This window comes from Miniopterus natalensis, chromosome 15 (assembly GCF_054644295.1).
Source record: "Miniopterus natalensis isolate mMinNat1 chromosome 15, mMinNat1.hap1, whole genome shotgun sequence".
NCBI classification, from domain to species: domain Eukaryota; kingdom Metazoa; phylum Chordata; class Mammalia; order Chiroptera; family Miniopteridae; genus Miniopterus; species Miniopterus natalensis.
In genome coordinates this window covers 9,418,757-9,432,055 of record NC_142095.1, presented here as the reverse complement: position 1 = coordinate 9,432,055, position 13,299 = coordinate 9,418,757, and the positions used below count along the sequence as shown (strand labels likewise).

The window sequence follows — 13,299 nt, the reverse complement described above, 5'->3', positions numbered from 1 at the left end:
AAATAAACCGAGTCTGGATTCCTCTTGCTGCTCTGATTCTCCAAGCAGCCTTTGAAGCTGCGAGCTGTCTAATCAAAAAGCATTTACTAGGTACCTGTAAATCTAAGCTTTAGAGGTGTTCCAAGGGCTTTGAAAATTAAAAGCCAAGGATCACAAACAGTGTAGGAGATACACAAAGGATTCAGCATATACGTTGACTTTATTAGCCATGTTTTTCAAGACATCAATATTATAATACAAAATATCAGAACCAGGCTATGGGAAAGGTCTCCAGATGTGAACTCAGAAGCTTGGATTCAAGTTCTGCTCCTGCCTCTAATTATCTAATGTATGTGAAAATAACTTAGAGATAGGAAACCAGTTGATTAAGGGCCTGAACTCGATGCAGTGCCCTCAGCTTTCAGCCTTATTTTTCCCCTCTCACACTCTTCCAGTTTGGTTGGTTGGAACTTTGTTTGTTGCCTCTTAACAACATTTTGGGCATATGTCATAGCTTTCATTGTTGATCATAAGAATCTCATCGTCAGGTATTAAAAGTTGAGTCCATCTGAAGCAAAATGTTAGTCTGATAGTTAATTCACTGCTGTTCCCCTCATTCCCCCCAACCTACTTCTTGCCTCGATCCACAGACACCCCAGCTCAGGCCTAGCCCTTGGGCTGAGAACCTGCACTGGGAAAATGAGCTGTGGTCTGTTCTTTCACGCAGACCCCCACCTCTAACACTACTATACTCGCCCACTTCTGAATCAACAAGGAATTTTACAAACAAGAGCTCTAGGACTCAATCATGTCCCACCTCGGATAGGAGATGAGTAGAGCTGAACCTTCCCAATGCTCCTGGGGCTAATGTGACTGCTGAGAGGCCTATGGGCCTGCGAAACACCTCAGCCTTCCTCCACACCTCAGTGAGCATCCTATGGCATAACATCCAGCCTGCAAGCCTTGCAGGTCCTCCACCAACCAGCAATGCCACAGGTCCCCGCTCTGCACAGCCTTCAGCTGCCCACTGCAATATTCCCTCTAGGCCAGTCTTAGAAATATGTGCCTGAGAGCCCCAAGGAGGCATTACAGAACTCATCCGATCTGCTCAAACCTCTTCAGGCTGCCTGGCATGTTGTAACGAACTGCTCAAGAATATAGCAGAGGGAAAATTTTCTGGAACTCTCTGGAGGATGCTGTGGTGAGCAGTTTTTCTTATGGTTAAGTTTACTTGAGCTTTAGAACTAGTCACACCTGCATTTACTCTTTCAATATTGAGCACCTATCACGTGCCAGGCTTTCTGAGTTTAACCCACTCACTGGTCTTGTCCGACCACCACTGCAGCTCTTCTACCTTGACTGTGTGTCACCGCGTCTCCCTGCCCCCTTTCAACTTGACGAATGGAACTTTTCCTTTGGTTCCAGGATTCAGGGTCAACAGGAATACACTCATCTGTTTGCAGACTGGCCTGTTGCATGCTGGGGCTGCACAGGAGAGAAAGCCCCAGTCCACCCGCAGGGAAGGTCAGGCAAGATGCCAAAGAGAAGTTAAGCAGTTAAGGAGAATCAGGCGTTTCCCACATACACTGAATTAGGCATCTTCCAGGATTGAAATGAGGTCATCAGAGAACATTCGATAAGCAAATGTCCAAATGTCGTCTCATCCTGGGTGCCCATAGGCACTGAAGGCCTTTGAAAATCCTTGAAAATCTGGGGGCTGGTCTTAGTGTGTCTGTGTGCCTGGGGTGGAGGAGGGGTGAACAGACATAATGGTGGGCAGGTGGGTGCCCACATCCATCAGGAAGGGTCGTACATCCCACAGAAAGGAGCCTGGATATAACCTAGAAGCAAGGGGGGCATCAAAGCGCTTCAACAGTCGAGTTACATGTTTTAAAGTTGATTCATCCATCAAAGTTTGAAAGAATGTCTCTGACTACTCCAGCCCCCATTGATAGCTCTCCTTTCTGTCATATTGGAGCAGGCAGCAATCAAAACACTCCACTTCTCACTTGATAATACAAATATAGGGTCTTGTGTCACCCTCGGACAGTTTTAAGCATTGCTACTTGTCTCCAGAATTAGATCTTCAATTTCCTCTGAGTAGACGCTGTTGCCAAGTCTTGTTCCCTCACTGTGCCGACCTGCCCGAGTTGGAGGGAACTTTGCAGCCGCTGAGCTCATCCTGTCCACTAACTGATGGAACCCAAGCCAAGGAGCTTGAGGGAACTGCCCAAGCCACACAGCTCACGGTGGGGAGCGTGCAGTTGGTCATATGCAATAACTGTTGCTTTACCGATATATTCATTAACAACCGGTTTTTGCGGCTGATTGTGACAGAGCCAGGTAGATGCAAGAAGACGATATCGGACTTGAAGCCTCCATCTAAACTGAATCAAATCAGGAGCTGGAATGTATCATGCTTGCCTTAGAGGAAATGAGGCTGTGGATGGGTACAAATGTGGGTGAGGAAGTTAGTCTTCATCACAGTTATTATATGTCTAAAGACCCAATACTCACTCCCTGCCCACAGGGCCCTGTGTAAAATATTTGGGCGAGTGTGGGAAGAGCTCTGACAAACCACAGCCTAACCAGGAATAGAAGCGAATCTGCCTGGCTGATGGGGTGTGAAGGGAGCTGGGTTCCGAGGCAACTTACAGGGACTGTTCTGCTTGCTACAGCGTGACAAATAACCTACTTGCTTGTCCTATATCGATTTGATAATGACGATTCAGGAAAACCAAAGGAAAGAATGAGCACTTCGAGCAAAGGCACAGCCCTCTTTGAGAACATCTAAAATGTGAAAAAGAAAAAATTGTTCATCTTAATATCAAAGACGTAGATCACATATGGGCATCCAGGATGAGACAGACGTTTGGACATTTGCTTATCGAATGTTCTCTGATGACCTCATTTCAATCCTGGAGCGAAAGCCAGTGCGTTACTGGTGTGGTCTTCAATAGGGAAGAATATGCCCGCAGAGGCGACGTCATGGTTCATGTCAACAGGCAGGAAACTGAGCTGGCATAGTGACTACGCCTCCCGGTTTGTGCCTGCGTGGGCTGAGACGCGTTTGCTCTCAGACCTCCCCCCTTCCCCACACAGTGCAGACTTAAGATCCTGACTGTAATGATCAATTGCGTGCTGGTTAATTAACTTTACGGGCCACTGCAGAACAGACTGGTAAATCGATAGGCACGCCAGCACAGCCACCTTCCGGCTGTACCTCTCTGTGTTCCATCGCTCTGATGACGCCTGATTTCCGCTCTCCCCCAATGCATTGCCGTCGAAGCGCTTCTCAACACGCAGCCACGTGGATGCCTGCTGAAACCCCGGCTGGCTCCCAAGCACACTAAGCAGGGGGCTTCCAGCAGGAAGAGGTCGGGGGGGAAACCTTCTTCTGCAAGTCTGTTTGGCTTAAGGGGCTTTGGAGTTAAAGACGCCCACATGTGGATCTTCCTTCAGCAACCGACTAGCCATTTAACTCTGGGCTTCGGTTGTCTCACGGGTAAAATGAGCTGACACCCTGAAGTGGACCCGCTTGCTGCCCTCCCGTCCTTCCACCGGGCCTTGCTCTAGTCTGTCCCCGCTCTGCTCTCTGAAGCAGCTCGTGTGTCTTCTCTCCCTTCCAGCTTCCATCATCTCCCCCCTCCACTTCCCCTCTTCTGCTCACTCAGGAGACAGGCTTGTTTCCGTTTTCATGGATGAAAAGAGAAGCAATCATAAGAAAGATCCAACCAGCACCGACTGTTTCCTTCTGCATCTCTTGAAACTGCCTCGTCCCGATTTAGAGTCAATCCTTCCTCCTCGCTGCACCCCTCGCCTCTCCTCTGCTCAGGGATATCACTGCAGCATTTCCCCCCTTCTCTCCCGAGTCCTTAAAAACACGCTGAAATAATCTCCCACTTAAACAATACACAACATGCTGGAATGATCTCCCATCTTTAAAGAGTACAAAAGAGAAAGCCTCTCCTGAGGCTGCATGCCCCCCAGGCTGCTTCTTCTTACCCGCCCCCTTCGCAGCAGAGCCCCCTGCTCTGCCCACACACACCTCCCCTCCAGCCCTTCTTTCCCGAAACCTTATCAGTGGGGTTTTCAGCCCCACCGCCTCGCGGAATAGGGTAAGGTCCTGTTGAGGCTCCCACCAAGGCCTCCCCAAGACATCCCCTCAGCCGGCCCGACAGCCACCCCCTCCACTCCCGTGGCTCGGGACCCGCCCTCCCCGGTGCCGCCGGTCGCTCCGGCTCCCCCGAGTCATCTTCTGCCCCTGGGCTCCAGAGCATCCCTCTCTCTACTCCTTCTTCCTTCCGCACGAGCCCCTCCTTCTCACATTTCTCTGTTTGTCCTTAATCTCCTTGCCGTCCAAATTGTTTGTTCTTAATCTTCCTGATGTGCAGGGCTCTGTCCTCAGATCGCTTCTCTTGAGTGTCCACATCGCTACATAGTGATCTCATCCAGTCTCACGGCGTCACATGCCATCTACATGCTCGTGACTCCCCACTGTGTTACGGCAGCTTGGACCTGTCTTCCAAGTCCCAGAATTGGATATTTAACTGCCTGTTGGGCAGCAAAACTTGAATTCAAAGCAAGCGTTTCAAACTTAGCTTACCCAAAACTCTGCTCTGACCCCCGTCCCGCTCCCTACACCAGTGTCCTTCCTTTCAGTAAGTGGCCTCCACTCACCCAGTTGCTCAAGTCGAAACTCTTGAAATCATCATTGCCTCCCCTCTTTTCCTCATACTCTCCCTCCAGCTCCTCAACAAACCCAGCTGGTTCTACCTTCAAATTGCGCCCCAAATACGCTTATTCTTACTATAAGTATATTTAGACAAGCCAGAATTACTTCTCACCAGGATACTTGCAAGTCTCCCAACCAGTCTCCCTGCTCCCATCACGCTCTCCTGTAGTCTACTTTCCACACAGTAGCCAGAGTAACCCTTTTAAAAGAAGGGTCAGGCCCTGTCCCCCTTAGGATAAACTCCAAAGCCCTTGCTCTGTCCTGCAAATTCCAGCATGAAGCTGGCCCTTGACCTCTCTGCTTTCTCTCCCTCATTTCTCAGTTCCAGACACACTGACCTCTAACAGATCCTCAAACACACCCATCTTGCTCTCCTGTAGGGGCTTTTGCCCTTGGTTTCCCCAATACCCAGGAGGCTCTTCTCCAAAGTAGCTCCCTCCCTCACTTCCTTTGTGTCCCTGCTCCAGTGTCACCTGTCCGAGAAGCCCTGTTCACCACCTTTTAAAGCCTGGCTCTGCTTTTATTCTCTTCATATCCCTTATCCCTACCCAAATTTATATTATTATTATATATTTTTGATTACCTATTTATTTTCTATCTCTACCCACTAGACATTAAAACCTTAAGAAGAATTTTACTTTTTTTTTTTATTGCTGCATCCCCAAAGCCAAGGGCTAGGTCTGACTCAGAGTAGTAGCCCAATAAGTATTTATTGAATGAATTATTTTAATGAATGAAGGAAGGATCCTCTAGTCATAGGCTTACTGGGATGATTACAGGAAGGAAACTATTTAGAGCAGGTTTTAGCACATGGTAAAGTACTCGAGAGTAGCTGTTCCTTTCACCATTATTATTAAAAATAGAATGGATGGGCGGTGGCAGTGGTGTATGGAAGCTAATCATTTTGCAACATCTGCTATTATCAGGTGTTGCTTCTATTTCTACACTTCATGTGTTCCCATCTGGCCTCTGCTCTTTTAGGGATAATTGGAGAAAGCATGTCCCTTTGAGCTCACTGCTCGGAATTTTTAACTTGTAGGCATTTCTCTGAAGCTGTCCACTTGAATAAGAAATGTCACATTGGCTACCAGGGAAAATTCTCAAGCTCTAGAGGCAGGCAGGCTCTGAAGGTCTGACAGAATTTCCAGCTACATCTCTCAGGGCAGAGTCTTCATTGACAAAATCTTGGCAGATTCTTTAACTTCCTGGTCACTTTAATTTATTAAAATCTGTCTAAGATAAAGTTCCAATCTCACCAAGTCTCCTTCCCTCCAGCACCAGGCCAGCATATAGCCAGAAGGACCTGAAGTGCAGAAGGTCTGTTCTGCTCATTTGCTGCTTCCAGGTCCTCACCTCGGTGTGGCTCAGGCTCAGAGACTGATTGTCTCATTCCTTTGTCTCAGGTACATTTGCTGGAGATGGAGGGTCCACCTCCAAATAAGTGCTGTGCTCCCAGGGGCTCCTGGCTCCAGTCTCCTACATCCGTCAGGATGTGCTAAGTTATGTACGGTAACAACTCCAGAATAACTCAGGAGCACCTCCCTCTTCCTGCTTCTTCCACAGCCCCAGCTCCTCTGGCAGGTTTGGGCTGTAGGGCAGAGGGAAAGCGACAAGAGAAAAGTCTTGGCTGGCCCACTATTTCTGACCTTCCTATGAATGATGGTGCTGCTTCTCTGGCTAGCCCTTTCTGGCTGGTGATGCCCCATTGCTGGCCCCAGTGGGGCTTCTCTAGAGGGCCCTGCAGGGCCTCCCCTCTGTACAGTTACATGAAGTGGAGAGTTGGCCTCACATGGCCACCATCAACTTCAAATGAGCAACAAAGTACATTCCCATCACGTGCTAGGAAAGTGGGGTGAACAGCATTGTCTTGTGTACACACAATGGACACCCAACTTAATGGTTTAAAAGACTAGCCATCTCTTTAGTTGATGGTTCTGTGGGTTGACAATTTGAGCGGGACTCAGCTGCACAGTCCTTCTGCTCTCATCTACACTCCTGTAGCCCTTGCAGGGAGGCAGGTGGCTCTGCTTCTGGGGTCTCACTTGAGTGATGGAAAGTGACTGGGCCATGTGTCTCCCATCATCTTTCAGGCTGAGCTGGGTTTGTTCATATGGCAGTTTGGCATATTTCCAAGATGGATGGCAGAAGCATGGGAGGCACCTTGAGGCCTGGGCTTGGAACTGGCTGAGTCGCTCTGCCACTTTCTACTGATCAAATTCCCAAAAACCAACAAGATTCAAGGAGTGGGAAACATGCTCCACCTTTGATGGGAGGAGCTGTAAAGTCACATTGCAAATGGCGAAAGGTAGAGAATTACAGCATTTTTGAAGTCTACTGCCCAGCACTGAAGAGCATCACGTCTTTCTGATCTTCTTAGGGAGAAGTTGGGGGACTGACGCAGAGGTGGCTAGGCTTGGCAGCCCAGATCAACTACTTTATGTGTCCTGTAGGGGGGTTGACCACACTTGATGCAGGCCTTTATTAGAATAATGTGCTTAGAATCTTTTGTCTGCAGCTTTTAGGCCATGGTCATCCATTCCAGGCAATAGGCCAAGTCCCTATGAATGTTCAATTACAAAAGGAACCATCTAAAAGGCAAAGTGACCTATTGCATGTCAGGCAGCTATTAAGTGGTTCATTTCTTTTATCTGGGCAGAGGGAAAACTGTATACTAAGGGCTGGTGATAAAAATGCATTGTAAAGCCCTGGCCAGTGTGGCTCAGTTGGTTGGGCATTGTCCTGTGCACCAAGAGGTCGCCAGTTCAGTTCCCAGTCAGGGCACATACCTAGGGCTGTGGGCTTGATCCCCAGTGGGGGCTTGCAAGAGGCAGCCAATCCATATATTGCTCTCACATCAATGTTTCTCTCTCTCTCTTCCTCTCCCTTCTTCTCTCTCTAAAATAAAAATCAAGACAAAAATGCATAGTAAATACCAGAGACTTTTTAAAGGCCACTGTGGCTGGGATGAACAGAGCAAGGTAGACAGCAGTGCACGCTGTCATTGGGATCCAGAATTGGCCAGTCGCTGGAGCCCATGACAATGAGCTTTTCTTTAAATTTAAGAACAAAGGAAACTTCATGAAGGACTTTAAACACATGCTCACACCTGTGTTTCCAAAAGACCCGTCTAGCTCCACTGTGAGGACTGGATTGGAGGTTCAGACTGGATCAAACCCAGACTTTTGGAAGTTAGAACTTTTCCAAGCCTCCTTGTGAGTCCCAAAGGCAAAGGAGAAATGGCCTAGTTTGCCAAATGGCCAACAACAAGCAGCAGGGGAAGGGGAAGAGCAGAGAATGTCAAATAGATAATTCCACAGTGCCCACCTCAAACACATACACACAGAGAGAGACATCTGAGCACACAAAGGTTACTCACCCATATGATTTAGACCCAAGCAGGCCTGAGAGTTTCTGGTTTGTGTTCTCTGGATGGTTAAGCCAGATTGATTCTGAGTCTGACAGTGGCCTCTCCTGCTTCGCTCTGTAAAGAAACAAACGGCTGCTAAGTGACCATGAGACAGAAAGGCTGGCAGAGACTTGGGCATTACAGACCCAGCCTCTGAGCCCAGGAGTTTGTACATGTGATATTTCCACAATTCAAATTCAAAAGGCAAATGGTGTCGAAGCCCAGTGTCATGGGATATTTTGACAGCACATTAGAGGGACCTCAAGGAGGAAGGGAGGGGGAGTAGGGGCAGAAGCTGACTTTCATTGAGGCTGGCGGTCTGGGATTTGTACCCCTGCATCGCCTCTTACTAAGTATGGGAAGGCCCTGGGCAGGGGACATCACTTTGAACACCCTCTTTCTGCAGTCTGGCTTGGCAGGGGTGGGCTGCTGAGTTCCCTCTGGGCACTGGCGTCAGCCCACCCACAAAGGGACATCTATGCCCCTCTGGGAGGGCTGAGGGGGTCGTGGGGACAGTGCAGTGCATGGAGCGGCCGCCACCCCCTGCATGAGTCTGCACGATCGATCGTAAGAGCGTCTGTTCTGTCGTTGCATTGCAGCTCCAGAAACTAAAACGATCACTTTCTTTCAAGACCAAGAGTCTACGGAGCAAAAGTGCTGACAACTTCTTCCAGCGAACCAACAGCGACGCGAAGCTGCAAGGGGACGTGCTGGCTGAGGTCAGCCCCAGCTCTAGCCCACTCCCCGCCCCCGGAAGCCTGACGTCCACTCCCACCAGGGCTGGCTTGCACCCAGGCAACAGCAAGGCCCATGCCTTCCAGGAACACATCTTCAAGAAGCCCACTTTCTGTGACGTCTGCAACCACATGATTGTGGGTAAGTCTTTCCCCCACCACCTCCTCCAGGTCCCAGCGTCCCCTGGAGAGCCAAGGGAGAGCCGTGTAGCATGGGTCCCGTTTCCTGCAGACAGACTGCACCTCAGAGGGGTACACGCAGGAAGATTGTTTGGGGGGAACAATATTTGTGAAAAGGTGAGGGAAGCAGGTAACAAAACCTTCAGCCCATCCTCCAGGGAGCTTTAAACCTTTGTAGTCCAACTTGCATTGAGGCTGGAGGTCTGGGATTTGCTCTCCTGCATCACCTCTCACTAAGCATGGGAAGGCCCTGGGCAGGGGACATCACTTTGAACAAAACAGCTCTTTTTAGCCAAGGCCAATTAGCAGATGGGGAATTAGTAGGAGGCAACCAAAATGCTGGGCACTGGGGGATAAGTGGTTCAGTTTTGCAGGGGGACCTAAGTGAGCATCCCAGCATCCACCACAGTGCACATGGGCCGTCTATCTGCGGTAGTCTGGAGATAGGGGACCTCAATGAGTTACTGGTGAATGACCCAGACAGAAAGGTGTGGGGGGGGGATGATTCTGGAGACAGGGGACCTCAGGGAAGTACTGAACCAGGCAGAAAATATGGTTCGGTCACCATTACAACCCTGGACCCTGAGAGAACTCACGGGGCCTCAGAGAAAAGGTGGTAGCCTGAGAGTCTTAGGGGTTGTACCCAGATGGAGAGAATGACCTATGCAATGTCCCATTTAGAAGGCAAATGTATGCCATTCAGAGCCACAGACACAGAGATTCCACTATTCACACTCCCCTACATCTCCCATGTCTGATATTCTTTGAAATGAAACCTGGAACATCTGTTGCTTCCCAAAGAAGCCAATGGCTTTCATCACTGAACTTGAATTGGTGGTTTCCAACATGGCCAGGAAGGCAGAATTCTGCAACTCCCTTCACCTTTGACCAAGATCCATTTAAGGGGTGGGATATTCAAAATGGGGAGCAATGTCAGCCCTTCTTGTGACCGTACATACAGGGCTATCTTCATCTCCAGAAAACCATTGTCTACTCACAATCTCATTATCTCGTCACTATTATTTGTGCAATTCCTTCAGACAGGCCAAATTTAGGATCAGTGTTTGTGTCAGTCAGAAATTTCCACAGTAATACTGTGTAACAAATACTCTCAAACTCTAGCGCTTAAAGTAGCTTTCACTCTCACTCAGGCATCTTCAGGTCAGTTGGGGCTTGGCTGATCCAGACTCAGCTGCTACCTCTTCTTCTCTCCATTCCTATTTCTCACTCTTTCCTTGGACCAGCGGGCTAGCTACATCATGGCGAGGACCGGTGGAAGCATACAAATCTTCTTAAGGTTCTGGGTGGGAGGTGACACGTCCCTTCTCCTGGCATTCCACGTGGGCCAAGCCCATGTCAAGGGATTTGGAGAAGTGCACTCTGCCTCGGTACCAGGGACTTCAAAGCCACCTGGCCAAGGGCATGGGTACAGGGAGGGGTGAAGGATGGGGTCAATAATTCAACCTACTACGGTGCTGAGGACGGCCTCTGGATTCGAACCTGTTTGGTTCGGTAGATTCTGCTGAGCCTTGGAGCCACACCACCCCTCAAATTCACTTCTCCACCTGGAAGCGATGCCCGGCATCTGGCTGCGCATGGTGGGGAGGAGGCCTCACCATGATCCGCGCCCAGAATTTGGAGGCAGTTTGGCTTCCAGCTCCGTTTTTGTGCCTGTCTCCCTAGGTTCCGAGTGTGACACGCCCCTTTAATTTCCACCAGGCCTTTTCAAGACAGCGCTATTCATAACCCCTAAGCAGGTGATGCTGAGTCTCTATTTTAAATCTCATTGGGACCAGTGTGAAAAGACAAACAGAACACATGTTTTTAAAGTGAGTAAGGGAAATGAGTTCACCTCTGAAGAATGTCACCAGCATTACCCTAAAGAGACTTCTAGGTACACCTCAAGCACAGCAACAACTGTGAAAGACTTCTGTTTGAAAAATCACGGACAGCATGCCCCGTGCTGAAGAGGATTGCACTATACTTTTATCAGAATTAAATTTATATCATAGCTGCCTTTTTATCTTAAGGAAGGGGGAGAGGAAATAGTCAACAAGGCATGCAGGTCTTTTCAAAGCTAAAATAAAGTAAACCCAATAGTAGGCTCCTTCTAGGAAAGAAGAAAGGGGGTTAGAGAGGCAGGAGGGGACAGGGAGTGAGGAGGGGAAGAGCAGTAAGTGAAGCAGAGGCTGCTGAATGTTCTGACCTCCGGAAACAGTGCTTAGGCCTGTACTCTGCGATAAAGGAGCCCGGAGCACACGGTTGCAGTGGGCACATGGCATCCCAGGCAGGCAGGACCCCATCTGGCCGAGAACAATTCTCTGAATAAAGGGCACCCTTGAGCCATTGGCAGCCAACACTCACAGCATTCGCGTGACAAATAAGATGTGGACAGGGCACCAACAGCGTCACCACCTCTGTGAACACACTCCAGTGCCACGAGATGCTGTATAAAAGCCTCCCCCTGGGATGAATTTAAAGTGCTGATGGGCCCTGGGCATTCCTGGACCCATAATGTTGTGTTAGCGTTATAATGGATATTACACATGAGGCGATATTACAGCGCGGGAGTCCAGGACATCCCTGCTCTGCTCTCGTTTGACCATTAGTGTAATTGTTTCCTCACCTATTCTGACCTCATCCGATTGCTCAGAAAAAGCCGGATCAACCAAACCTTGAATGGAAAAAATACACACACACACACACACACACCCCTAAACAAACGAAGCAGTGTTCGCTCGCCAATTAAGTTGTCTCTTGGTGAGAAAAGCCAAACAGGAATCAAGGGGAATGTTAAAGAGCAAATGTCAAATCTGTGTATTCTCAGAATGGAATTAAAACTCGGAGGTGCCATCAATCATTTAACTGGACAGTTGTTTTAGGAGCTGTACAGCCTAAGTAAGAAAATACAAACGTTCTCTGGAAACTTTTTCTCTCATTTCACATATAGACTTCCCTTTGAGCCACGCATGTGTCTGTCTTAAAACGCAGTACCCAGACCTCAGTGGTTTGTCCAACGGGATTGTTAACCTCTGGTGTTTCAGCTGCTTAAAAGTAGCAGTAACTTAACTGCTGCATTTTTACTAGGAGACAAAAATGCCATGGAATGCCCAGTTTAACAGAATTCATTCCCTTGGATTCTTGGCTCACCTAGTTCACTTGAGAGACTCATGTTGATTCTGGGTACTGAATTTAGTTATTTAATTATGTAAGACAGTACCAGTCTTTTTTTTTTTAATATGTTTTTATTGATTTCAGAGAGAGGGTGAGATAGAAACATCAATGATGAGAGACAATTATCGATCGGCTGCCTCCTGCACGCCCCCTACTGGGAATCAAGGCCGCAACCTGGGCATGTGCCCTGACAAGGAATCTAACCATGACCTCCTGGTTCATGGGTCCATTTCTCAAGTTATTAAAAAGTAAAAATAAATATGGTATTTTGATTCCTCTGTTATTCCAGATATGATCATCAAACTTTTAATCCCAACTTCCATCCCACCAGCAGTGGAAGTTCTACTTCTTGCTTTCGCAAATTAAGTATAGCACTCTTATCAATGCAGATTTTTATTGTTAGTCCAATGTTTTGCAATTCAGTCCTTTGACTGAGAACAAGTCTTAAGATATATGTACATTTTATGACAAGATTTATTCATGTATTCAGACATTTCTAGATTTGACTGATTTCAACATTTACCACCAGTTCCTATTATTACATAACATCTTCAATCTTAAGCTCTTATTTTTGTCTTGTTTCTCAGTTGTGCAGTGTATATTTTCTGTAATATTTGTCAAGAAGAGAGCATGAGCACCAAAGACATAAGTGAGTAAATTGCCACAGGACCCACACGCTTGGCTCATGAATCTCTTGCAGATTGGGGCTGATGGTGACGAGCCCAACTCTGAGCTTCTGTGGTCTCTACTCAATGTCCCTCTGCCACATTCTGTGGCTTCATGTCCCTGCCCACACTGCTTTTACCAAAGCTTGTAGCTCACTCTCCCCTTCTAAATTAGTCCATGAAATCCAAGGATCTGGAAACTGCTGCTTTATGGCAGTAACTAAATCATCTGTAGTGTCATTTCTCTAATATAGATTTTGATTGTGAAGTTTTCATTTTTGTTTCCCTACATACCCCAAATTTCTTCCTTTGACTCTTTTATAGTAATAGCCAGTCCTCTTGTATTTTATTGTCAACAAAAAGCAGGTGCTGTCTATAATTGTCTTTTGTTTAACATAATTAAACAAAATGTGTCTTCTCTTATGG

At 47.9% G+C, this 13,299-nt stretch overlaps 1 protein-coding gene across 1 annotated transcript in view; it reads left to right on the top strand.

The window, feature by feature from the left end:
• Nucleotides 1–13,299, top strand: part of STAC (SH3 and cysteine rich domain) — an 81,009-nt gene that overhangs the window by 22,169 nt on the left and 45,541 nt on the right. The window contains exon 2 of the mRNA XM_087824876.1: nt 8,720–8,996. Coding sequence (XP_087681002.1) covers nt 8,720–8,996 — 277 coding nt within the window. The remainder of the gene's footprint in view (nt 1–8,719; nt 8,997–13,299) is intronic.